Source organism: Onychostruthus taczanowskii, unplaced genomic scaffold, assembly GCF_017590055.1.
Source record: "Onychostruthus taczanowskii isolate IOZ18803 unplaced genomic scaffold, ASM1759005v1 scaffold9, whole genome shotgun sequence".
Classification (NCBI taxonomy): Eukaryota; Metazoa; Chordata; class Aves; order Passeriformes; family Passeridae; genus Onychostruthus; species Onychostruthus taczanowskii.
The window spans coordinates 13,241,349-13,267,574 of NW_024506993.1; the positions used below are offsets into that span (position 1 = coordinate 13,241,349).

The window sequence follows — 26,226 nt, forward strand, 5'->3', positions numbered from 1 at the left end:
TTCAAGAACTTTGAGACTAGAAGATGACTTTTTTTTTTTTTTTTTTTTTTTGGTCTGGTCATTTAATGCCATAAGAGCTATTCAAATATACTTCAAAAGTTTTTTGAGCCATTATATTCTCCTGAGCAATCCCTAATCCTTCAGCACTTGAGAACTTCTGAATAAAATATCTGTGCTCCAAACCACCATTAAATCTGTATTTTACAAACTGGCTACATGAGGGGGGAAAAGGAAACAGGAAAACTTCAAAATTATATCTCCCATGTCACTAACTCCTAGTTTAGCCTTCTGGGTGTAGCAGCTACCACAGAGATTCAGATTAAAAAGCTGAAATTGCACTGAGATTTTTCTAAATCTTGTTCGGGAAGGTACGCAGAAAACGCCACAAATAACAAAAACTCTAACTCTTTGTGTGGAACATACACTTCAAAGTACAAAGTATTCTTCCACATTTGCAGGCTTGGTTCAACCAAAATGGGCAAAGGATAAAAATTGTTCAGTCAGGAAAAAAGGAGTTCTGTGCTCACTGCTGCCTTTTCTCCAGGGTCGCAGAGAAGGGTGGGCTGAGCTGAAGGCAGGCAGGAGAACAATTGTTAGGGGTTGAGAGAGAGGTATTTTGTGTTATGGAACACAAAATGTATAGTTTCAAACAAATATTGCAAATCCAATCTTTTGTTTTAGTCACATTAGCAAATTTACTTAGGTGATGCAAATAAAATCCTTTAATTCTGCCTACAAAAAACAGTTCTTTAACTCCCTGAGATTTCTTCTCTCTGTGTAATAAAGTGGCTGCTATTTTTGTAGTGCAGACCCTATGAAATAACAGCTGGTTGAGAAGGACAAAGTTAAATTCTTGGCTCAGTGATAATTATTGTTAAATAAGTAATTTCCTTGTGCATCGATTCCATGGCTGAAGGTAATATTTCACTCTCTCAGTGGGTTGCTCTCAGGATGGAAGCACTGGGAAGTGCTCAAATGCTGCATGGCACAGGGCTGCTTAGTATCAAGGCAAACATGAAGGAAAACAAATAACTACTCAGAATAGATCAGGATTGCTTGGGTTCCTTTCAATCTCCATGGTTAAGCAAATAGACAAGAAGATAAGGAAATCCTTCCTTAGCAAATTACTTCTGTGCAAATAATTAAAATCCTTCTTAGGTTCTAAGTAAAAAGAATAATTTCCTACTTAAAATACGAGAGGAAAATAGATTAGACTGATTTATTTCAGGCAAGAGAGGAGCTGAGTCTCCCTACAAACCTGACAAATGGATTCCAAATACATGATTATAGGAAAAAGTAGTAAAAGCTAAAGGGATTTCCATTCTCTGAAATACCTATACACTATAACACTGTATATAAGCACTAGATCAGCAAGGTTACAAAAATATCTTAAGGTCTCCATTCCTTTTACCCCCACAGAATACAGCAGAGATGAAGAGTCTCTCTCATACATAAAAGATGCCTAATATCTTAAGGACATTTTGGCCTCCTATTTCCAATGGAATTATCTTAAATGAGGTTTAACTTGGCTTCAAAATAAGAAATGTTGGACACAGACTTGTAGCAGGATTATTTTTCAATCTGTATCACCTTTGTGTATTGAGCTTAGGCTATTTAAAATGCTCTTCTTTCTCCGTAGTAGTTTAACTCTGATTATCATCTTTTAAAATATCTAATAACTACATGTGAAATATTCCAGTACACACTTAAATCCATTCAAAAAAGTTGATTTCCCTTCTATTTATACTCTAAATCTGTTTCAGTTAAAAATCCATCTTCAGCATTTAGCTCAGGCAAAGAAGGAGAAACTGACTCTACAGGCCAATGCACAATCCTGAGAAATAAACTCCAAAAGTGCCAAGAACAGCCAATACACATTAATAGAAGACTCCCACCTATCAATAAAGATGATTAAAAACGTTGTAAGACATAGGTGTTTTATTTAGAATAGTTAAAAATAAAATCTAGATATTTTTCTCCCCTCAATTCCAGGACATCTTAGCTAACAAATGAGAGGTATTCCAACAAGGCCTCTTTATCTATAACATAGCTATGTAGACATTATTATAGACTTATTATACAGAATTATTATATATATTATAGAATTATTATATCTATAGAATATTATAGAATAATAGATATATTATAGAAATGTTATCTATGATATATAATATTATATAATATATTTTATATATTATATAGAATTTTATATATATATATATATATATATATATAAAATAAAGTTATGTAATAAGTAACATAGTTCTGCTTCAGTAGCACCCAACATAGCTGTACTCTCAGTGGCAGTCATTCCATGTCATATGCAGGATATATAAAAATGTGAACAAGCTCTTGTGAACTGGACATTTCTCAGACCGCTTGTGGTTCAGTATATTATATCTATAGAATATTATAGAATAATAGATATATTATAGAAATGTTATCTATGATATATAATATTATATAATATATTTTATATATTATATAGAATTTTATATATATATATATATATATATATAAAATAAAGTTATGTAATAAGTAACATAGTTCTGCTTCAGTAGCACCCAACATAGCTGTACTCTCAGTGGCAGTCATTCCATGTCATATGCAGGATATATAAAAATGTGAACAAGCTCTTGTGAACTGGACATTTCTCAGACCGCTTGTGGTTCAGTTTACTTGCACAGTAAAATGCAGTCTCACCTTTCCAAACTCAACATTTCACTCAGCTTTCCTCTCAGTCATCTTTCCCCTTTTATCTACACTTTCCTCTTGTCACCCCTGCTCATTGTTTTCAGTCCCTCTCTTCAAAGAGAAGATCTTCAGAATTATATTATAACATTAAAAATATATTTGTTTTATTACCTGGAATGACTGATTGATGTAAACACCCCAAAAACAACAACAACAAAAATCAGCCTAGCAGTTTAAGTCTGGCTATTTTTTAAATGTACTGAAAATACAAGCTCATGCCTGAAAGCATCAGGCAATCTCAGTCCTGGGTGGTGACACCAGCCATCCTCACAGTTCATCAGAATTATATTATAACATGAAAAATTTATTCGTGTTATTACCTGGAATGACTGACTGATGTAAACACCCCAAAAACAACAATAACAAAAATCAGCCTAAGAGTTTAAGTCTGGCTATTTTTTAATGTACTGAAAATACAAGCTCATGCCTGAAAGCATCAGGCAATCTCAGTCCTGGGTGGTGACACCAGCCATCCTCACAGTGGGCTGTTTGGGTAGCCAAATAAAGAGCCAAATTGACAAAAAATGGGTCAAACTATTGAGCAGTTAGGAACTTTCTTCTGTTTTTCTTATGATAAAGCATGGTTCCTACCTCATCAAAAATAAGCTACCTGTTATGCATTTGGATAAGAGGTTATTATTTTTCAGAAACTTTGCAATGTGTTGTTTTGTTGTGTTGTGGTTTCCTAATAGTTTATTATTTCACTCAGCGAAAATTTCTAATGTTTTTACAACTTCCTTTGTTGTTTCCCAACATAGAACCTTCTTCTTCACTCCACAATATGTCTATGGCATACTTAAGTACTCTAAAATTATTTTAATACTTTACAAATATTTTATTATTAAATAATTTGAAATACATGTAAATGTATTTCAAATTTCTTTTTTAGAAGTTTGAGCTACAGAGGCTAATATAGTGTCAAGCACAAAATATCTCCAAGTGCATACCATCACCTAGTTTTGGATTCTTATCAATAAGCTGGAAAAAATCTTGTATTATTTATAGTATTTTACCTTTATCTTTTTGTCACCAAGGAATTGGAATGACTGCACACACAGAGACATTTTAAATCATTTAATTATCAAGTTTTTTTATGTGAGACAGTTTGACCACATAAGATTTAGCAGCACAAAGACTTCCTTCATCAGAGCTATTGTAATGCAGAATATAAATGAGTGAATTCTCCTTAAATGAGCTGAAGTTCTGCCTCTTTACTCAGGAACCTCAAGCCTGCTACTTCCTTCCAGAAGACTTTTAGAATTAGTGGTGGAAGATGATGTGTGCTCGGAGACGACCAAGCCAGAGGGAAGGCAGTGGCAAACGGTGTTTCCTGGAGGCCGAGCAGCAGCAGAAGGGGAGGAGATGCTGGGAAGCTGCTGTGAGGCCAAGCTGAAAGGGGAGCAGGATGATGATTGCTGCGAGGCCGAAGTTCATCCAAACTCAAAGCACCAGGGAAAGCTGAAGGGCTTGGTTTGCAGCCAAGCCCTGACAAACTGAACTGTGGAGGGCAGTCTGCGAACATCATCAAAAACCAGACTCCCTCTGACTCCCTGACACACGTCTTCCTTCTGCAGGACTAATGAAGTAGCAGCAGGAGCAAGGAGGAAACTCAAAAAAGATATAAATTGAGTGTAAGCATAAAAAAAATATAGACACTGGTGACTGGAAGAACATTGCCTTTTCAGGATTCTTCAGAGGGAATGTTGGAGGGAAAGAGGTTATCTGTAAATTAGCATTAAGACAATCATCCTGTATCCCAAACTTTAGAGGAGAGCAGCTGATGTTCTGCCAACACTGTGACAAAGGCTCCCACAGAATTCTGCTCACTTACCCTAGGATCAGCTTTGTGCACCAGGAGCAAAGCTCAAGGGAGGTACTTGAGAATTCATCTGTAAGTTTTAAAAAAACAAACAAAAAAAACCCCTAAAACAAACCTCACATAAGTACTTGAGAATTCATCTGTAACTTTTAAAAAAGCAAAAAAAAAAAAAAAAAAACCCCAAAACAAACCTCACATAAGCCTGGAGGAAGGTAACCTCTGGGCATGCAAATTTACTCTTAGTGCACTTTGCTGGACAGGGAGGTGCATTGTTCCTGAGGGATACAAGGAGTACAGTGACAGAATAGAGTGGCTTAGGTGGCCCAGTTTGAAAAGGGTGAGGCAGGGCACAGCTCAGCTCTGCCTGGTGTCTGGAGAATCCTCCCTGTAACTTTTAGAAAATACCTTACACCTGGCTCATTCCATTGTTAAAAGGAAAAAAAAAAACCAAAAACAAAAACAAAGGAAGCCAAAAAAAAAAAAAAAAAAAAAACCCCCCAAAAAAAAAAAGCGGAGATTTCATTGTTAAAAGAAAAAAAAAAATTAAAAACAAAGAAAGCTGAGTAGTACTACTTTTAGCCATAGGAAGTTTCAGCAGCCTGCAGGAACAAGGCAAGAATCATCACAGAGGAAACTCTGCTGGTGGCAGAGCTTTTATGAATTCCTATGAGCCTTCAGCTTTCTTCCAGCATCTCCTAGCACAGCCACTGCTCTGACAAATAATTCTGAATTCCAACAGTATAGGAAGCATGTGAAGATTGAAATCTGACCACTGTAATGCTAAAATAATGAAGCAGTGAGAGTATTTTTATAACTCCCTAACCATTTTTTTAGTTTTATAGTGTTTTCTAGCTATTTGAGTAGTACCCATGACTGAAATGAAAAATAGGAACAGTATGTATTTGTAAGCACTTTTACAAATCTTAAGGGAAGATCCAGGACTTGGTAAGTTCTCAGAAAAAGCTTTACTTCTCACAGCTGAGGTCCTAGTTCAGAGCAGCACAGCCAGGTTACCTTTCCATCTCAGCCAAAAGGCTGTGGTTTCAAGCTGGCAATTAAGGAACCCTAAGAGGCTCAAAGTCCAGACAAAGAGCCAGAAATTAGGATATTTATCTGAATATCCTGTGACTGGATTCTCTTAGGATATATAAGATTTTCTGCTTCCACTTGTGACTAAAACACAACACATTCAAGCCTTGATCATATTTTATTTGCAGACTTGATTCTGGCTACTACTTAAGCAGGTTAACAAAAAAAAAAAATTGTTTCTACATTTCTCAGTATTGTGAGAAGGCTGACCTCAGACATGGGCAAAGCTTCTATCATGATTTCCAAAGTGGTTTGCCCCTCCCAAACTGCAATCCTGTCACAGCAGAATGGGTACAAGTTGTCCTGCTGGCTGACACAGAATACTCTGGACAAGACATTGAAGATAAACATTATGGCATCCACAGCAAAGTGAACTCATGAGTTTTCTGTCCAGTCCCCCTCTCCAGGGGAAGGGATCTGACCAAATCCAGCTTTTCCTGCATACAAAATGCACTGAACCACTCTCTCTCTGCTGCTGTCACCGGGGTATTTGTGTCCACACATGGTCTATGAATATATGGAACCTCATTAGTCAAACCAGGCCTGGGACACTGAATGAGCAAACACTGACATTTCATCAAACCACATCATTTGGAAATAAGTCTTGGATCCCTTTTTTACTGAGTCATAATAACAAGAATGATAATCTCTACAAACTGTTTGTGCTATACTGTGATTAGCAAATTACTTTGAATTGCTGAAAATATGAGTCATCTTACTTGAAGTCAAATAATACATCAGAAGGACCCCATAATGAATAAAAATCTGCAGCACTTCAACACCACATCTACTGGGTGATTCAGAAATCAAACGTTTACTGTAATGCTCCAGAATAGTTCTCATGTTTTTATTTTTCTAAGATCACTACTTTAGCCATGTTTTTGCTGTTTAACCACGTGGTGATAATCTACAGTTTTAGAAAAGGACAAAGAAATTTATGTGTCCAAAAGACTCAGTGCATGTATCCTTATGTGTTTGAAATTGAGTAGTACCAGGCTATTCTCCAGTTGCACGTTCAAAGAAAATAACACTGGGGGATTTGCAACCTGATTTACATTTTTGTCTTTTACTGAACAATTTAAATAAACTAGTAACAACAAAAGATTTTAAACTTTTCCATTAAGAGTATTTGCAAAAGCAGATTTGTGTGCCTGCTTTTTTCATTTTTGGATCAAAAATCTATTTTTATTAAATGTCTGTGTAGAAAAGAACACAGCTGCATCTTGGTTCAGCAAAATAGGAGTTAGCATTTGAGCTATAAACTGGCATTCTTGGAATCTCCTGAACTGGAGGTTTAAACCTGTCAGGAATAGAAAGCAATCTTAGACTAATAACACTGAGATTTTCCAGTATACTGAAATAGAAATTTTCTTCTCTTTTGTATTCTCCTACTTTTTTATGTCTTAAATAAAAAACACCATCTTTCAAGATGTGTTCGGTATATTACAAATACCTCACTTGAAAGTCAGTTTCTAAAACTATGGATTAACATTGGCTGTGTTCTGAACATTTTCACATTTACTTAAATTTATTTCATAAGAACATTTTATTGCCACAAATTTGAAACATGGCCAAGAAGTGTTAACTATACCTCTCAGCAATGACCTGTATTGGGGAAAATAATTTATCTTTTGCTTTATTTAATGTGTAGAAGTTCATGCCCATGAACTGGAAAACAGCTAATGCCATCCAAGAGGCCAAGCAATCAGGGTGGAATGACAGCTTTCTATTTACTTGTCTTACCAGATTTCAGGAAAAATAAGAAATCGTCATCTTCAGAATTGCTACATAAGCCTGCCTAAGTGCCAGCAGAAATGGTTTAAATGGTGTATTTAGAGGTGTTTTCATATTCCTGAAAATTAGCCAACAGCTTATTTTCTTCATTAGAAAAATGTGAAATCACCTCTTTAAAACACCAAAATACAAAGAACAATACATTGACTAACCTAGGACCAAATACAAGATTAATAAATGTTTTTAATTGATACTTCAAGAAAAAACTCCAAAGAAATAAGGCTTTTAAAAAATGTTGAGACTGATAAAATTAGAAGGCACTGACACACTTTTAAAGTTTTTTAATAAAATGTCAGCATTGCCTGAGACCTGTGTGCCAAGTCATGACCATAAGTGAACTTCTCTGGGTGAGTTATTAACTCCTGGAAATTGTGAAAGTGCTGACATGACTTTCACAATAAAAGTACAAATGGACCATACTTCACATAAACTGCTATCCAGATGCTTCAACAAGCAGTCTATTATAATTTATATACTAATGATTAACAGGATTTGGCTGTCAATAGAGTCTTAAGGCATATTTTAGAAGTAGAAATTGTGAGTTTTGAGGGAAATCAATATAATGGGCACCAAATGTAATCCTCTTTAATGTAATAGCTTTGAAATAAATCAGGAAGGTTTCTGAAAGGGAGATGTCTGATTATACATTAAACTAAGGATTTATCACACAAAATAGCTTCTCTTGTTAATAAGTAGCCTGATGGGTGCAAATTCAGCTGGGGTTTTTGCCTGGAAGGTGTTGAGCACTGCTCAGGGCTCACTGGGGTCTCGGGGGGTTAAGGGATGCCCAGCACAGGATGAGAACATGAAACCCCTTCCAGAATGGAGAGCACAGAAACCCTGAAAACTCTGCTCAAAGGAAGGACTCTTGGCAGGACTTCCCAGAGATTGTGCTGTTGTATAGAGGCAAATCTTTACTGACTTACAGGGAAAGTGAACCTTGCAAAGGGCAGGTTTTTATAGCTGTTGAGGCACATAGCAAAGGCAGGCTGATCCTGGTGGGCCTTCCAGAAGCACTTATTTCACACTGCAGTCAGTACATGTTGGCCTGCAATTCTGAAGCCTCTATCATATTCCTAGATATAGGAATGTGATATCTATTCATGATATATCATATATGATATATACACATCAAAATAATTTTGAAATACCACTTTCCAAAATGTAGACATTTATAAATGGCAAATTTTCTCTGGGAAGTTCTGCTACAACACATTTATCAAACATATTTAATTTCCTAATTAAGACAAATTCAATCAATTCTTTATTTTTCTGTTGTTTTACAGAAAGAATGCTGGAGCATAATTCCAGAATTAATAAAACTTAGCACATCTATAATGGAAACAAACATTGTCTTCTCCATTCTCTCACAGTACAGGTTTGATATGCCCTACACTAAGGAAAAAGCCCTCCTTACTTTTATTTGATATAAAGGAAATCAAAACCGCATGTTAAAATGCAGTAAATTAACAAACTCCAATAAAGTACATTTAAACAGATTTAGTTTATATTCTTATATCAATTTTTGTAGTAAAATGACACAAATGGCCACAAAAGGCAAAAAGAGAAGGGTCTCGCACAAGTTCCCCTGCTTTATTCTGTTTTAAAGTGCAGACAGAAAGCATCTATAGGGATGCAAGGCTCTGACTCTTGCATGTGTACAGATACTTTTATACTAGGTTGACTTCACAACTAAGACTCCTTTAATTCAATGAGTTTAGATTGTAGTGCTGATCATGCTCATACCCACAAATCAGAATTTTGACTGAGTTTCCATGGGAACACTATATGTCCCTGTTTTCCTTTTAGAAAAGGCTATGCCTGTTTAAAGAGGACAATATGTTTTAAGTTACAATAACTGGAGCCAATACTTCCTAATTTCATTACCAGAAGAAACATTTACAGCAAAACTTCTACCATGGGAAACCATTGTTCAGCCCATCTCTGAAAACCAGGAAATACCAGCATTGCCATTGCTTAAAATGTGTTATCTGGTCTTCTTTGTATAAAATAATCTCTTTTATAAAATGACAGCATTGCTCATGTTTTATAATTTTCATATATAAGGAAATTATCACATGGAATCTGAACTTCTGTGAAACTTCCATCAGAGAACATCTGCCCATGAAGACAAGGTAGGTCCAGGGTCTGAAGTAGTCAAGGCTTAGGGCTGCTCCTGGTCTAAAGATACTCTATAAATTGGAATTAAAATCAAACAGATTCTCTTCTTCAGAGCAATTTTTTTCCCCATAAGTTTAGCCTAACAAGAACTCTAGAAACCCAAGTCTGAAAGGTGCCATCATATGTCCAAAAAGGTGTAAAACATTTTGAATCTCTGAGTGGTGTATTTTCTTCACCATTTCATAATATTCTTATATAGAACAGCAGAAAGGATGTGCTGTGTTCACACTTGCAGTTCAAATCCTGGGTTGATGGAAGGGTGATACATTTCCCTAAGATTTTAGGAGAAGAACCAGGTCCAAAGTCCTAATTAGGAATATTTAAAGAGATGCCTTAGCAAAAGTGCAGAGGCAGTACAATGAAGAGGACTGTAGATAGACAGAGCTTTTTACTGTTTTAGTTTAAATCTGCACTATGATGAAACTGAAGCATTGCTCTACATTATTAATTTCACCCAAGTTCCATTTAGACAAAGTATTACATAAAATCAAGCATTCAATCAAGCAACTTCCACTTCTTCCTCAAAACTTTTTCACATTTTCAATGTAACAAAGTCTGCAGAAGTTCTAAACGAGGTATCTCTTTACTCCAAATCTAAGAAAACAACAACATGTAAAAGTATAACCAGCTGATGGCATTTAGAAAAGCAGAGAGTGTTCACTTTTCAAGGAAAAGCCTCTACTACAATTGCTTAAAATACAAATATTCACTTAAGTGCCTATGTTTGAACACATCTCCAAATCACCACAAACTACAAATTACAGATTGCTCTGCTCTTTCTTCTTTCTAACAGGTTCATAGAAAAGACGATTGTAGCAGCAACTAATGAAAACTCTTGAAGATCTTAATGATGCCAAAAAAACTAGAGGTATGGAAATTATTATTTCACTAAAGTTAGGCACATGATGATAACTTCACCTTCTAAAAGCAGTCAGCCCACTCCTCCCACAGAGCACTTTGAGGAGGGAGAAGTCAGCAGTGCTGTTCTTTGAACTCATCTGCTCTAACTCTGCTGAAACACAGGGACTGAGAGGAAATGGACACTGTCATTTTGAAAAGGGAAAAGGATAAAAAGTCTCAGCCAAAATATGAGTAACCAAGCTCAGCCCTGCCATTATATTCCAAAATAACAGACTGCAGAAGGAAATAAGAGCAAATAAAGATGAAAACACACCCTTTTTGCTTAAGACAGCTATAGCTTTATAGACAGAGAAAGCTCAGCGAGGTTGGGTACTTTTGAGATCTCACCATTGTCGCTCTGATTTTGTAAGACTTTGTTAAGCCTTCTGATGTTTGCATTCTTTCAACAAACTTTCTCACACACAGTTCTGTAAATAACTTATGTTTTGCATTCTTTCATGGAGGTGGAGAGAATTGATGGACCCTTGGTCTGTCCAGTGGCATTGGAGAGGTGGCACTGTCACCCTCCAATCCACTGTCACCTTTGGAAAACTATAAATGTTGGAGTCAGAAAATAAAGCTTCTTTTTTTTTGTTCCCCTCGAGAGCAGCAGTGTCTGTGTCATCATTTCGTGCCTTATCACAACACACCATAAATTAAAGAATAATAAAATAGAAGTGCCTTTGGGTTAAAAGGCATTGTATTAAAACATAATATGTGTTACACCTCTATACTTCAGCATCACCCAGTGTTGACACAAAAGTCAGATATAAACATGGAAGACAAACAGATGAGATCAAGATTTAAATGTTGTCTGAACTTTAGGGCTAATAATACACTTTTGTGCTGTATTTTAAAAAAAATTTATTTTCTCACAGACGTTGCAGCTGTTGTCTTAAATCTGTTGTCCTCTCAACTAATGCATGGGCTTGAGAGAAAGTTCATCCTTCAGCACTTTAGGGAACAGTGAAACAGAAGCCATGGTTAAAAGCTTAACAATAACTTTAGGTAGTACAAACAAAAATGAGGCATAGATCAGTTACCACTGTCAAGACTTCATAATTTATACCAGTCTGAAAATATTTTTCTCCCTACTGAGCAGACAGCCTGCCAGCCATTTGGTATGATCCTCCTAAAAGATCTGTTAAAACTCAGCAAATAATTTTCATTTTCACCAAATGAAGGAAAGACAATTATACACTGGATATATACGTTATAAATTGTAATCAATATTGGAAAAAATATCTATAAATGAGAGGAGAAACCATAGAATAAGGATCTTTGGGGATTCTCAGCATGAAAACAGGAAACCAAAACAGACACACAGAAGGACATGCAGCCAAAAGAGATATGATAATACAGAACAAGTTAAAAGAGTGTGAGAATAGTGAAAACATGATGTTCCCTAATGATTTCAATCTTTAGTATCCCTTACTTGTCACTTGGTTATCCCTGTGATGTTGCTTCAATACTGCTCATATAAGCTGCATACCTACATATACAGGGTTTTAGCAAAGTTCCTTTTGATATTTCATAGCTACACTTTTGGGAGTTGTTATTTTAAATTCTTTTCTTTTCTTCTTTTTTTTTTTTTTTTAATTTAAATGGCTGTTGTTTAACTCCTGAATACATTTCCTCCCAGGGTATCTGAAATCTGTACTCATTGTCCCAGTGTTTCTCTCCCACATGACACTTTTAGAATCAAGTTCCATGACTTTTAAGAGTTATGTTTACGTCAGAGGGATCAAGAGGTTTAAATTTCAGTACCTATTAAATGAATTTAATTATCCAACCAGTTCCATTTGGATACCCTGTTACTGTTCTTCACTAATCTATAACAGATTTTCCAGTATTGTAATTCTCATTAATAAAATGTCCTCTGAAAGAGTATTTTCTTTTTATTTCTAAACAAAAGTCTTCTCAGTAGACTATTTTACTACTATTTTGCAAATTCTAAACAGAAGCATCATTATCCTGTATACTAGCTGAGTTTCCCAGGGATTTATCCTGTCTGAAAACAGCAGAACTAACTAAACTTGAGTCATGAGAAGTCTATCCATACACCTGACTTACCCTGTTACATCATTTAAAACATTCTGTGGAGAAAAAAAGGTATTTTATAAACATCTTTGGTGTTTAAAACTTGCTGACAGACTAAAAAGAAAAGGGTGAGGACAGGATAACAGCGTGCTATGGGATCTCCAGGATGTTGTCAGAGCCCTGCTGGTGCCTGCAGCTGCAGCAGTTCAAGCAGCAGGGATGGCAGAAATGCAGAGAGAACAAGGAAACTGGGGCAGCAGCAAACTCTGCACTGCCTTGTAACACTTATCTGCTGTTGAAATGAAGAGCAGTGGCAGCAGGCAGAGGTATCTGGCTCATCCTGTTCACTGGAGCCATACGGGGAAAAGTTCAATATCCCTGCTGTGCTTGTGAGAGCAGCAAACCCAGAGATTTTGGGAGCTGCCCGTGGATCCTGCCCAGAGCTCTGCTGGCTGCAGCTGCTACACACTGCAGAGGGCACAGGCTGGGAACAGGGACCTTTGAAAGAGCTGGTCCTTCACCTGCTGCAAGGCAAGTGAGATCCTTTCAGGAGTTGGAGCTTCCTTTTCCCTTGCAGCAAAACATCATCCAATGGAATTGTTCCATCCCAGCTTGAATCCAAAGCTACTTACCTCGTCAGTCCTGATCCAATGGAACACTTACATTCCACTGATGATTAAATCCACCAAAATTGTGTATTTAATCCTTATCAGCTGCATAATTTTAATGTCAGGTTATTTGGGACCTTGCTAAATTAATTAAAACAAACTAACAAACAAAAAAAGCCTCCTGTGCATATTTTCAAAGTGTTGCAAGAATTACAAAGGTTTAACTATTTGACTTTTTACTGCAGCAAATATCATCCCTGCTTCTGCAAGTTTGTGTTCAAGTGACTACTAGGGCAAAGAGAAAGAGTCCTTTGAGCCCATAAACACAGGAGTTCCCAACATTTAACAGTGAGTTTTACTGAACTACTACAATTTGCCTCAAAAGCACAAAAGGAATCAATGAAGTATGAGTTCTCCTTTGTAGCACAATTGGTGAGCACCAGTATAAGAAACATTTACTGCACTTTAAAGTATTTGTTCATACACTGTGAACACTTCAAAACCCTTTTACAGATGTTGTTCAAAAAAATCTTTCCAATTCTTACAAGAGCTGCCCTAGTAAATCAACCACTCAGAATGCACAGGAGATTTATATCCTGGTCTTGAGTCCAGGGTGAGCTGTGACCATGAAGAGAAACTCTTATTAAATGTAAAAAGGAAACAAAATCACTAAGTAAAAGCTTAGAAAAAACTTTGAGGAAGAATAAGCTATCTAGAAAAATAGCAAGTGATCTCTGTTTTTAGAGAGGACAAAAAGTATCTAAAATGTCAAGATGAAACAAAAAGTACACCTGTACTTATTTTTGCATGTTTTTTTTTTCTTTCCAGTTTTATTTCTTTCATTTCTCTTAGCTTAATGTCAAGCAATATTATTTTCTATTTGCAATAATGGCACAGTGAGTTCATTAATTTACTTTTACTGGAGATACATTCTATCTATGGATGCTCAGCATGTATAACAGGTGGTTGACATTAGTCAGGAAATGATTGAAAATTGAATCTGCACTCCCCTGCTGCTATTTGTGATGGAACAAATACTCTGCTGACACTTAATCTGCCCCTTGCTGCAACTTCATCTAATTTGCAATTAAGGTAAAGAGGCCCAGCATCTTTATTCCCTGTGCTTCTCCTCATTCTGAAGGCCTTGCATCCATCCTGGTCATTTTTCTACCTACCAAAGCACACTTAAGGCTGGTGTTTCAGTGTTTTCCACTAAGCCCTTCTCACCTTCATATATTTCTTTTCATTTAGTTATTGGAAAAGAGTACAAGCCATATTAATTTCTAAGTGCGAGATATCAGAGTTATAATACCACAACAAATGAATGACTGCACTACGGAGTGGATTGAAAGTTTTCAGAGGAAAGGGAAAAGAAACAGCAGACAAAGGATGGACCCAAACAGCTGTTTATAGATTACGAACAGAACTGGTGACAAACACCTTGATATGCATATTAAAAGAATTTGCTCTTCTGACCTGGACTGGAAATGTGGGGAAAGACAGAGTTCTGACAGGCAGAGAAGGTTTCCAGCCTGGCTGTCCCTGGTTCCCAGGACACAGCAGCTCCCTGCCACTGCCAGGCTGCCCAGCCACCCCATCCCCACCTGGAACACAGCATGTTCCAGTTCATCTCAACCACTGCTGTATCTCATACTCTGGCCTTTCCTAGAGGTGTCAGAGGAAGGTGTAAAAATTCCCATAAATAATAATTATGGAAAAAAAACTGCCCACAGGGAAAAGTTTTTCTCCATAAGTTGTGTCATTAGTGGTTGATTAAAGCCCTTAAGAGTGAAAGTTTATATCCCTTCTAAATTATTTTTTTCCCCCATGAGGTAACTATGGCTCAAGATTATATAGGATTCCTACTAATCTTCTGGCCCAAGGATAACTTTCAACAATGCATTTCATAGATTAATTACTCACTGTATAAACAAGTACCAGATGTATCTAAGTAAGGCAAAACAAGCCACTGGAAAGGAAAAATTGGGCTCTTCCCTTGTACAAAATCACAACTCTCTGCCTGGTTTCTTGTTTCTAGAGCTGCACAACATTTCTTCCCACCTGAAAGGGACACCATCAAATAACACCAAACTCAAATAGTTCAGACACAAAGAAATCATGGTGTCTCCTTATGCTGTGTCATAACCAGCATTTGACATTATTAAATTCTAGCTGATATTCCTCCCCTCTTATGCTGAAGAACAAAGGATGTCTGAAGAAACCCAAAAGCCCACCTCTCTGGAAAATATGGCCTGATTTTTACGGTATAAATCTTCCTTGAGCCAAAAGTAGTTTGATCCACTGACTTATACTGCTGTTGTGAAAAGCAAGCAGACACAGGATCTAGGGTCCTCCTCTAAATTTGACAACTTTTGAAAAGCTAGTACCCTGCCAGGAAATATTTGAGAGAGTTCTGAGCTCTCAGAGTACAAGGAATACCCTTGAAGAAAGAAAAGCATGAGGGACTGCCAGGTCTCTTTTGCCCTGCTACCTTTGCACGTTGTTGTGACTTGGGAAAGGGCACAGCCTCTCTCCATCATGCACTACTGTATTTTTTAAAGTGCCAGTCAAAGGGGAAGAATTTTAACAACAAAGGTATGAGCTGTTTCACCAACAAATACATTTTTTTTCTTTGTCCTGCACCAAAATGAAGAGGAGTTCGCATTTACCCAAAGTTTCATTTAGGGTCATGAGCAAAGAGCTTAGCTGTTTCACCAGTCTGGAGACACACATTAGTAAAGAGAAAGCACATGCCATTTCCCTGAAAGTATCTCAGTTTTAATTCTTTCCCACTCAAAAGCATAAGAAAAATAAATCTAATAAAGTGTATGTATAGGAATTGTCTGCTGTGGTCTGGGGAACATTTTTTAATATAATTGTGTCTGCCTGGACTCAATATACAATGCAATGGAATCCAAATCCTGTAACTTTTAAATATCTGAAATATTTAAATTGTTTCCTTTCTGCTAGAGTTTAATTAACATAATGTTCTTCTGTAAAAGAGATGATTCTTACACATAGACCTCCTTTAAAGCAGATGGCAGTAATTGCTGCAACAAAGAGTTTGCTGGCAAAGCAGAGACAGAGCTGTCCCTCAGCCAGTAGGGATCAGATATTAGCTCATGGGGCTTTCTTGCTCCTTGCAATGGGAAACATACCTTGCTACAACAAGGCACAGGCTAATTTAAGAGGTTGCAAAAACAGTTGCTGTACCACATCAGACAACTGAAAAGAATCCTGCTGGTCGTTCAAAAGGCCAGAAGTAAGAGTAGGTTTCATGGTTATCCTGTTTCTGGCAAATCTCTACCTGTGACACGACTGTAATTTTCACCACATCAGACTTCTCTGTCACAACCAAAGTTTTATTCCTAATAAATGGGAATAGGACATGGATTATAGGTTGGGGAAACTTCTGTTTACAAAACATGTTCATTCAGAGTTCTCAATATAAGGAAAAAATAGCCACATCTACATGAAAAGCAAATTGACAGATTTAATCATATGTTTCCAAATCTGAACCCCGCATGAAGATTTTTTAAAAAGTAGTAACTTCTTATACCATGATTCCAAGTAAATAAAACAACTTCTGCATTATTGCTGGAACTGAACCTCCCACAGGGCTTAACTTTCTGTGACCTCGTCCTGTGAACATCTCTGTAATATGGTGCATACTAAAAATAATACAATTATAGTTGAAAAGACTTACCTAAAATAGGAAAGCAGTTAAGAGACATTCTTTAAGCCCACTGTTACATGAAATGAACTGCAGTGAGAGCTTGTATACCCATCTGGACAGCAAATATTAGTTAAGATGGAAAAATAACTTTAAAAAGAAACCTTTGAATTCATAAGCCAAATAAAATTATAGATACCAAAGAGAATTTAAAAGCATCTTATCGCACAAAAACCCAATAATATAATAGCTATTACCTCCTGCAACGTTAGTCAAAAGTCATAAAAAGAGCTGCCACTGATACAAGGGATGAGTTAATGCAAGGAGAGCGGGATGTCATCTCAAGAAAAAATTACTTGACCTAACTTTATTCTTTGTAAGAGTATCCATAGCTAACATGGGTACAACTTCTAAGGAAGATGCTATTTTATAACAGACCTTTTTACATTTAATTGTGTCTTCACTAAAATGATTCATGGGTATTTTTTAAGACAGATCTTAGAAAAAGCAAATAAATGTATCATGCTACAAAAGTTAAAAAACTTTTTTGCATTAATCTGACTTAATCTAAGGTAGAGTATAATTGATCTTTAAGCTTCTCTCCTCTTTTTTGTGAAGTTGGGGTTAAGGAGGATGACTGTGGCACAGGTTATCTACATTTGTAGTGTTCCTCCACAGTAAATCCCAGGCTTCACCCCACATCAGGACAAAGTGCCATCCATCAAGAATGTCAAGGACAGTAAGGTCTGCTGCTCACAGCAGTAATCCTGAGGTCCTCAAGATGAACAATCACGTTCACTTGACAGAATGAGGATTTTCCTACATTCTCCTTCACTGTTCCCATGTAGTCACTGCTCCTCTGGGTATCTTGGCTGATGTCAGAAACAACAGAGCAAGGCACAGGACACCGACAGGCACAGCCCTGCCCTGAGCCAGGGGGACAGAGCACAGCACAGGCTTTGGGAAACCAAAAGGTACCTATGGGAAAGGTGGGGTTACTCTCTTCACAAGGGTTCAGAGTGACAAGACAAGAGGGGAGGGACACAAGCTGCTCCAAGGAAAACTCTCACTGGATGCAAGAAAAAATTATTGATTCTGAGTAACACATTGGAGAAGGTTGCCTAGAAAAGTGATAGAATCTGTCACTGGAAATATGAAAGTCTCAACTTGACAGGACCCTGGATGACTTCTGATTTCCACACCAGTTTGGACCTTGTGATCTGATTTTTCTAGTACTCCTTCTAGATAATTGCCTACGTCATATAAATTTTGACCTGGAAAGTGAGCTTTATGTGATCTTTTCAAAAGCACCTAAAGCAGAATTTGTAGCCAAGAAAGCTGGATTATAGGTCTGAAATGTTTTGATTGCACAACTTCCCTCTCCACAGGACAGCTCAAAAATGGAGTGATCATATGGCCTGGAAAGACTCAATTATTTACAAGATCTCTCATGCCTTTCAACACCTCTGAGTTCCATCACAGTCACAAGTCATTAATCCTTTTATTGGTGTAGATGGCACAGTATGAGTTCTACTGAAGAAATAACAAAGAAACAAGACAAGGCACCACACATTAAGTAAATTTTAGTATAATCTGCTACATCTTTCCAATATCTTTGAAAATAAATTAATTTGTTCAATATTCATGGTGACCATACCAGGATGTGTGCCATTTTTATGGAAGGAGCCACTGGTCCTGCACTCCCAAGCAATAAAATCCTGTCAGCACAACTAATGGATGTCAGATGAATAAGCTTAAAGAGCAAACAAGGGCACTGTCAAATCCATGTCATCAACCCACAGGACTATTTGTAGTGATATTATACACTCCACTGCCTCCAGTCACAGCCCAGGATAATGAAAATCCATGTTGAGATCTTGCAAAAATTGACACAGCCTGGCTAATAACCCACCAGAATTCAGAATCCATACTGGATATTAAAAAGGCAGCTTTATTTGTTGTGCTTTGCTTTTGATGGAGATTAAACAAATTGAAGAGGCGAGGTTATCAGGTCATTATTTGTACATTACAGCTGTTCAGTCAGAGCTGGACAGACACTGCTTGCATGGCTTGTTGTCTGATTAAAAGGCAGAATAAGTCTCTGAGATTCATAAAGGGGGGAGAGGGGAGAATGTGATTAAGAAAAAAAACAAAGGCTGATAGAGTAATTGAGTAGAAATTGTTGCACTTCTACACAAGTCACAGACACCACCTCAAGAAACCTCAAGGAAGGAAACTGGATGAGCACATTACAGATTTGAAGTGGGAATCAGAGCAGTGTCTGTCACTGTTCTACATCAAAAATCTGGACTGAAATCTTCCACCAGGGGAAGAACAAGCAGAGCAGAATGAAAGGTGAGATCCTGAAGCATTCAGATTAATAATGCAATATTTCTGTTTGCAAAGCATTTCCTTGCCAAGCAAGAGTTTATTTTTCCTCTGCATTGGAAGCTGTGTTCCTGAAGCCAACTGTTGCAGAACAGTGTAATGAACTGAAAGTATTGTTTACCTTGCATGCAGGAATGCTGGATTCTTTCAAGTGAATTTTATGATGCAGAATTCAGTATTGCAGAAGTTTGTGTATAATTTTAATATAAATATTTCATTTCTGAGAGAAAATTAATGAGTAATTTGTTCCTTAAACTGTAGTCTCAAAATACAACTTTCATTAATATATTTACCATATTTCTTACTATAATCATACATTATTTCATCGATATGGTATTCCATGTCAGTAATTCACATTCGATCTCTGTAAGTCAATAAACAGCAATTACTTTGTTTTCAAAAGGTTTCAAATAGCAACTAACTAAAATGTTTTCATTGTGAAAAAGTAAATAGTAAAAATTATTTGAAACATCTCAAAAACAATGTTAGAAAAGTATTCATCATTCTGACTTTCTTTAGTCAAAGAAAATCTAATTATTCTATACTGAGTTTTTTAATGTTTCATTATATGCATACAAACATAGCTTTAAGTACCTTGTTTTCGAAGTTAAGATCATTAGCAAGACATAAAAGTTAAAAGGTAAAAGCTTTTTTTTTTTTTTTCCATTAAAACCACCTGAACATCAGGGAGCAGCAGATTATTATAAATACTAAATATTACTAAGTACTCCTGTCAACTAATTTATATTTTCAGAAGCCTTTTGACAAATGTCTGGTGACTGTGTGGAAACCTGCATCTGTGGGAAGTACAGGGGCATTCAGAGAAGTGAATTAAATCAAAAAGAACAAATGGATATTTTAAAGGAGAATCTTACAGGATCTGAATAGCTGAAAAAGTACTGCTAATAGTTTTTATAGCTATGTCTTTGAAGCTTGTAATTCTTTCAAGGGTACATTGACTCAATTCTTCCAGGCAATGATATTAGTAAAACCAATGAAAAATAGAAGTTCTGCTTGTAATTCTTCTGACACAAGATGTCTTAAAGTTGTTACTACGACAGAAAGGGAGAGATTTCAATTGAATAATTTTAGAAGAAACTGTCACATTCCCTTCAAACATCACTGCTCTACTGATGGCAAATCCTCTTGAAAACCATTTATACTGAAAAAGAAACCATGAGAAGTACTTCATTTTAAGACCATGGTAGCATTATCTTTATTCTCCATTACAGAAGTATTTCAACACTATCTGTAATTTATTTATGTGTTATAAAATAAACACACTCTGCAGTATCTACATTATTGTTTATTGTGGAACTGTATACCTTCTGGCTGTGTTTATGGCCTCTGTATTGCCTAAACACAAACATTTTAAACTAATTTTAAATCTTCTTTCACTTGTGATACAGGTAACTGGCTTTTGGTTTGGAGCGTCATCTTGTTGGCACACACAGTTCACAGCTGCCCTGAAAAATGCCTCTGCTACACAGCCTCAAAGACTGCAGACTGCAAGAACAGAGGACTTACTGAAATTCCTGCCCGTTTACCTCCCGAAATTCAGATACTACAGTTGCAGAACAACCGTATCTGGAGAATCAACCAAAACGCATTCACTGCAACGCCGTTACTCAAAATCTTGGACTTGTCTAATAATTCCCTCTCAAGTGTGGCACCTGGTGCTTTCCAAAAACTGAGGTATCTACAGGTTTTAAACCTAACCCGAAATATGATTCATTATATAGAAAACAAGACTTTCAGTTTCCTCCCACACCTAAAAGAACTGGACTTGTCATCCAACAGCATTATTCGATTGCCTGAGACATTTGGAAACAGCACAGGGAATATAACATTGCTCTCTGTGAAGCATAACAAACTTCAGAAAATGGAAAGAATTCTGCTGGAATCACTTCCAAACCTGAAAGTGGTTCTGTTCAAAGATAATCCCTGGCAATGCAATTGTAATATCTTTGGCATGAAACTGTGGCTGGAGAGTTTTCTATACAGAGGTAAGGAATTTTTCTCATTATATAGAGTGTACATGAGAATATTTAAGCAGCATCTAACTGATCTTCACTTCTATGGCTTAAACATTTACCCCACACTGTAGGTCACTTCCTCAAATAAACACACATTCTTATGCATAGGTCAGAATGTAAGTGCTTTTGTAGACACAGGTGGCAAACTAGAATCAGAGAGGGACTTTGTATCAGTGCCCAGAGAAAGACCAAGGATGCACACACACCCATACAGCAGGTACAGGTGTGTTCAGTAGTGTGTCAGTTCAGACATAGACATTTCTAAACATAAAACAACTATACTTGTGCACATACACTTGTTTTAATTCTACCAATATATTTTTGCTGGAAACCAACCTACTGTTTTAAAGATTTTTACCTGTTGCATGATGGCAAACATCAAAACAGATATCAGTACTGAGCAAACTTTAGAGAACCCAGGTTTCCAGTTTTTCTATCAATTATGACTTAGTAGCTCTTTAATATTTTATGAATACCTAGTATCACTTCCTAATTTGTTGTAAACCAGAAGAGGAACTCAATTCAATTCATTGGCAATTTCCTGACAGAAATGTGTCACAGCATCACACAGAGAAAAGTGAAGTTTATAAATAGTAATGACAGTATTTTGGTCACACCTGCTTTTAAATATATTCATGAGATATGCTGTGAAAAAGATAACATGATTTCATTCTAAAGGAATTAAGTGTAAGAAGAAATTAATTTATTTCTCCCAGGAGGTATGTTCAGACTGAGAATTCAGAACAGCAGGGCAATTTTCTTTTTAATAAATCAGGCTTTGTTGCTTGCATGTGACCAAAGTACTGATTGCCTGTCTCTGTGCCAGAGTGGTGTGGAGCCTGTGCAGCACAGGAGATGTGGAGGTGGCCCATGTGGCCTGAGACTGATGGACTGCCCTTTGCAGGGATCAGAGCTCTGCAGCCAGCTGGAAACACACACTGCCCATGCAGGGACACAATTACTACTGCAGTGGTCTTTGGGTGAGGTAAATTTCAGAAAAGACAAAATGCTAAATTCCTCTCAGCAATAAAATCTTCATATCTTGAATAGCTAAAATATTACTTTATCACAGGGCTTTAATCTATTATGCTGGAAATTCGGCAGGGATTGACTTCTCTGTGTAGAAGAATGAAATGATCTAAGATAAATACATCAGATTATCTTAATTACTCTGCCAGGAGCATAAATATTATAATTTACTTCAAAAAACAATGTTGTCTAGAAATTCATTGATGTCCTTCCATTTTTCTGAACACTGTACAGATTAATTAAATGAAGTGACACGGAACTTACAAATTAATTTTAGCGACAAGCTTTAAAGGAAGCCCAAGTGTTATGTTCTCTTCTGTGTTTGTATTTCCCTAAAATTACTTGTCTGAATCACATGAAGAAAAATTAGTTACATTACACAATAATGTTTCCCACTACTTATATGACACACATGGGATGAAACTTCACACTGGCTCTGCAGATATAAGTCCAGAATATTTGAGTATTTTTAGCTGAATCCATCCTGGGCAATTGACACTTCATGCATACTCACAGGAAATCACAGAGAAATCACAGTTCAGGGGGAACACCAGGGTTCTGTTCCAAGCACACATATTTATTTACTTAAAACCATGAAAGGATAAGAGTTGAAGGATTTGGAGGTTTATCTACATCCATATTCAATTTAACACATGGAAGATGTCTGGAACCATGCTTTGGGTTTCACCATTAAAGACCAAGAGACCTGCTATGCTCAAATCTGTCCTGGAATATCAATATTAATTGTGGAGTAGGCTCCAGATTTCAGCTTGGGTCCATCTGTATTCACTTCTTTCTCAAAGTCTTTTCAGGATGAAAATATCTATGCCTGGCTTTAGCTGAAAAGTGAATTATTTTGGCTAGAGAATAGAAAGAAAATTCAGTTGATTTGATTAGTTAATTTTTTAACAATATACCAACATTGATTTTGGCCTTGTGGACTCCTTGACATACCACACCCCTAAAGCCCTGTGCTCTGACTGAGCTACATTTGGTGTATTCTCCTCTACACAATGAGGAACAACCACGTGATTTACCAGGGCTGTGGATTCCTAATTCTCTCCCCATTTTACTAAAATCCTCCTTGGGGAAGCTGGCTCTAAGCAATCATGAAATTTAGCATTTGAGCAGGGTAATAGATTGATTAAACTCAACTCCTTTATATCTGTGTATATTTTCTATCCACAAACCTTACTTCAAAAAATCCCTCATAGGTACATACAACTCAGTGAACTTTCTCTTTGCCCTGTTACAGTTAACATACGATGTCAGAACAATGACAATTTCATGGGATATTTCAACCAAGTGGGAAATATTTTCTAAATTCCTTGTTTCTATTTCGCACCATAAAAAGTAGCAGTGGTCAGAAGTTGAACAAAACTGATTTGCACTTAACAATACCTCTTTGTTTATCTATGATAGTTCTTATTTTTCTACCACCATGGTTTTTTTACACTTGCATCCACAAAAGCACAGGTAACCTAACTCCTGACGGACTGCTTCTTGAAAATCCTCTCTTATGTGAGTTTGAAGTGTAATAATCTCACCACTGACGTAACTGAACAAGAGCCTTTAAAACACACTATAAATCTTTAAAAGTATGAAGTTGAAACTGATTATAAATTTACCTCATGTTTATGTAAATTTTATATTAAGGTCATTCAGCAACTATCAAATATTGAGATCATTGTTGCATTCATATTTTCTGAAAGATCCTTTTGCTCAAGATTTTTCTCCTGGCAAGCTGAGAAGCCTCAGAGAAAAAGGAAAACAATAATTATCTGATTTGCTTCTCCTGTGTTTTACTCCTTTGGAATGTGGTTGGACATTGTTTACCAGCAGGTATTTAGTTGTTTCATTGGTTTCTGCTGTGAATTGTTTTAACTTATTAGACAATCAAAGTCAAGCTGTGTCAGGGCTCTAGCAAGAATCACAAAATTTTCATTATTATCTTTTAGCCTTCTGTAACTATTCTTTCTGTATTCTTTAGTATAGTATACTTTAGTATTCTTTAACATATTATAGTATCATAAAATAATAAATTAGCCTTCTGAGAACATGGAGTCAGATCCACCATTCCTTCCTTCATCCGGAAGGTGTTGGGAACTTTCTATGTGTGGAGACGCGAGGCTTGATTTCATGTTTCTCAGAAGGCTGGTTTATTATATTATTATATATATATATTAAAATACTACATTAAAACTATACTAAAAGAACAGAGAGAAAAAGATTATCAGAAGACTTGAAAGAACAAGAATAGAATGCATAACAAAATCTTGTGACTCGCAGAGTCCGATGCAGCTGCATCTGTGATTGGTTCTTAATTAGAAACAACCAACATGCACCAATCACAGATGCACCTGTTGCATCCCACAGCAGCAGAAAGTTATTGTTTACATTTCTTTCCTGAGGCCTTCAGCTCCTCAGGAGGGAAAAATCCTAACAAAAGGATTTTTCAGAAAATATCACGGCTACAGGGAAGGAATAATACAATACCTTGTTTTGTCATTTCAGGAGGAATTAGCGACGGCATTATCTGCTCAGCGCCAGGCGTTCGGAAGGGGAAGGACCTCCTCAAAGTTCCCTACGAGCTCTTTGGGGCCTGTCCTCTGAGGACAGCTCCCCTGCAGCCGGCCAGCAGCCACCAGCACGGCTTCGAGCAGCGGAGCTGGCCGAAGCACGGCCACCACGGCGAGCTGGGGGACGGCGGCCGTGGCGGCTGCGAGCCCAAGGCCAGGCCCAGGCCTGTCAGCCTGCGCCACGCCATCGCCACCGTGGTCATCACGGGCGTGGTGTGCGGCGTGGTGTGCCTGATGATGCTGGCAGCTGCCGTCTACGGCTGTGCCTACGCTGCCATCACGGCCAGGTACCACAAAGAGCACCTGGCCCCCGGCAGGCAGCACGGCACTGCCGAGGAAAAAGAGCCATTCGAGAGCTCCGTGGCTTGAGTCGCCTCTGTCTTTGCTTTCTTGAAAATAAAGCCATCCCTGCAGTTGGAAAGCCTGGAACCTCAATAGCATTGTTTTAATACTAATTACTGGGGTTGTTTTCTTTCTTTTTTTTTTTTCTATTTCACACTCTTTAAAAATGTAAGTATATTTATTGTTTGGACCATCCACTAAGACTTTGTAAAGAACAACAGAATTTGTTTATTTTGTGTATGTATGTTCCAAAGCCACTATTTAGGGCTGAGTCTTTGAGATCACGAAATCTTGGTGTAGCGAGTTTAAAGTATTTCACCATCCTTTACTAACTCTTGGTGCATGACCTATGATACACATACAGTCAGTGGCTGACAGGAGTGATGCTCTGCAAAGAAAAACAGAAAATAGCCATCTAGCTTAGTTTAATTAGTTACATTTGTACTATCTTAGAGACTACAAATTACTATTCAAGATGTATAAAACTGACAGTTTTCAAACCAGCTAATCTGTGCACTGCCACTGATAACATAAATGTTATCCAAAAATGTGTTTTCAACTTTTCACTTTACCCTAGCAAGCAGCAAATAAACATTACGTTAATTTCCTAACTTAGAAAATAGGAAACACCTTCTAACTATTGCATATAAATTTTTAATTACTTAGTAGGGAAAAAAGAAGAGAGCTGAGAAGATGCTGAAGGAACAAATGCTACAGTGCTTTGGATACAAGCCCCAAAAGTACACAGAATATACCTGAAGACACTGCCTGATATCTGCTGGCTTACAAGCTTGCTACAGACTTTTCTGAAGCCATTTATTCCCAAATCCTCACACAAGTGCTCCATTTTGCAAATACCATGCTGCAGATGCAGCTCCCATCACAGAGCTGCCCTTCAGCAGAGGATAATGTAGCTGCATGTTTACACATCCTCCCGCTCAGAGGGAACATTCAGCTGCATTCACTCAAGGCTCCATCCTTACTCTCTGCAGAG

General features: G+C 37.1%; 2 protein-coding genes across 2 annotated transcripts in view; one reads left to right on the forward strand and one right to left on the reverse strand.

Moving 5' to 3' along the window:
* CACNA2D3 (calcium voltage-gated channel auxiliary subunit alpha2delta 3) overlaps positions 1–26,226 on the reverse strand; it is a 408,036-nt gene that overhangs the window by 45,028 nt on the left and 336,782 nt on the right. The window lies entirely within an intron of this gene.
* On the forward strand, positions 907–25,259 carry LRTM1 (leucine rich repeats and transmembrane domains 1). The gene is made up of 4 exons (XM_041425556.1): positions 907–916; positions 3,974–4,132; positions 20,656–21,252; positions 24,826–25,259. The coding sequence occupies exons 1-4, from the start codon at positions 907–909 to the stop codon at positions 25,257–25,259; spliced, it is 1,200 nt and encodes a 399-aa protein (XP_041281490.1).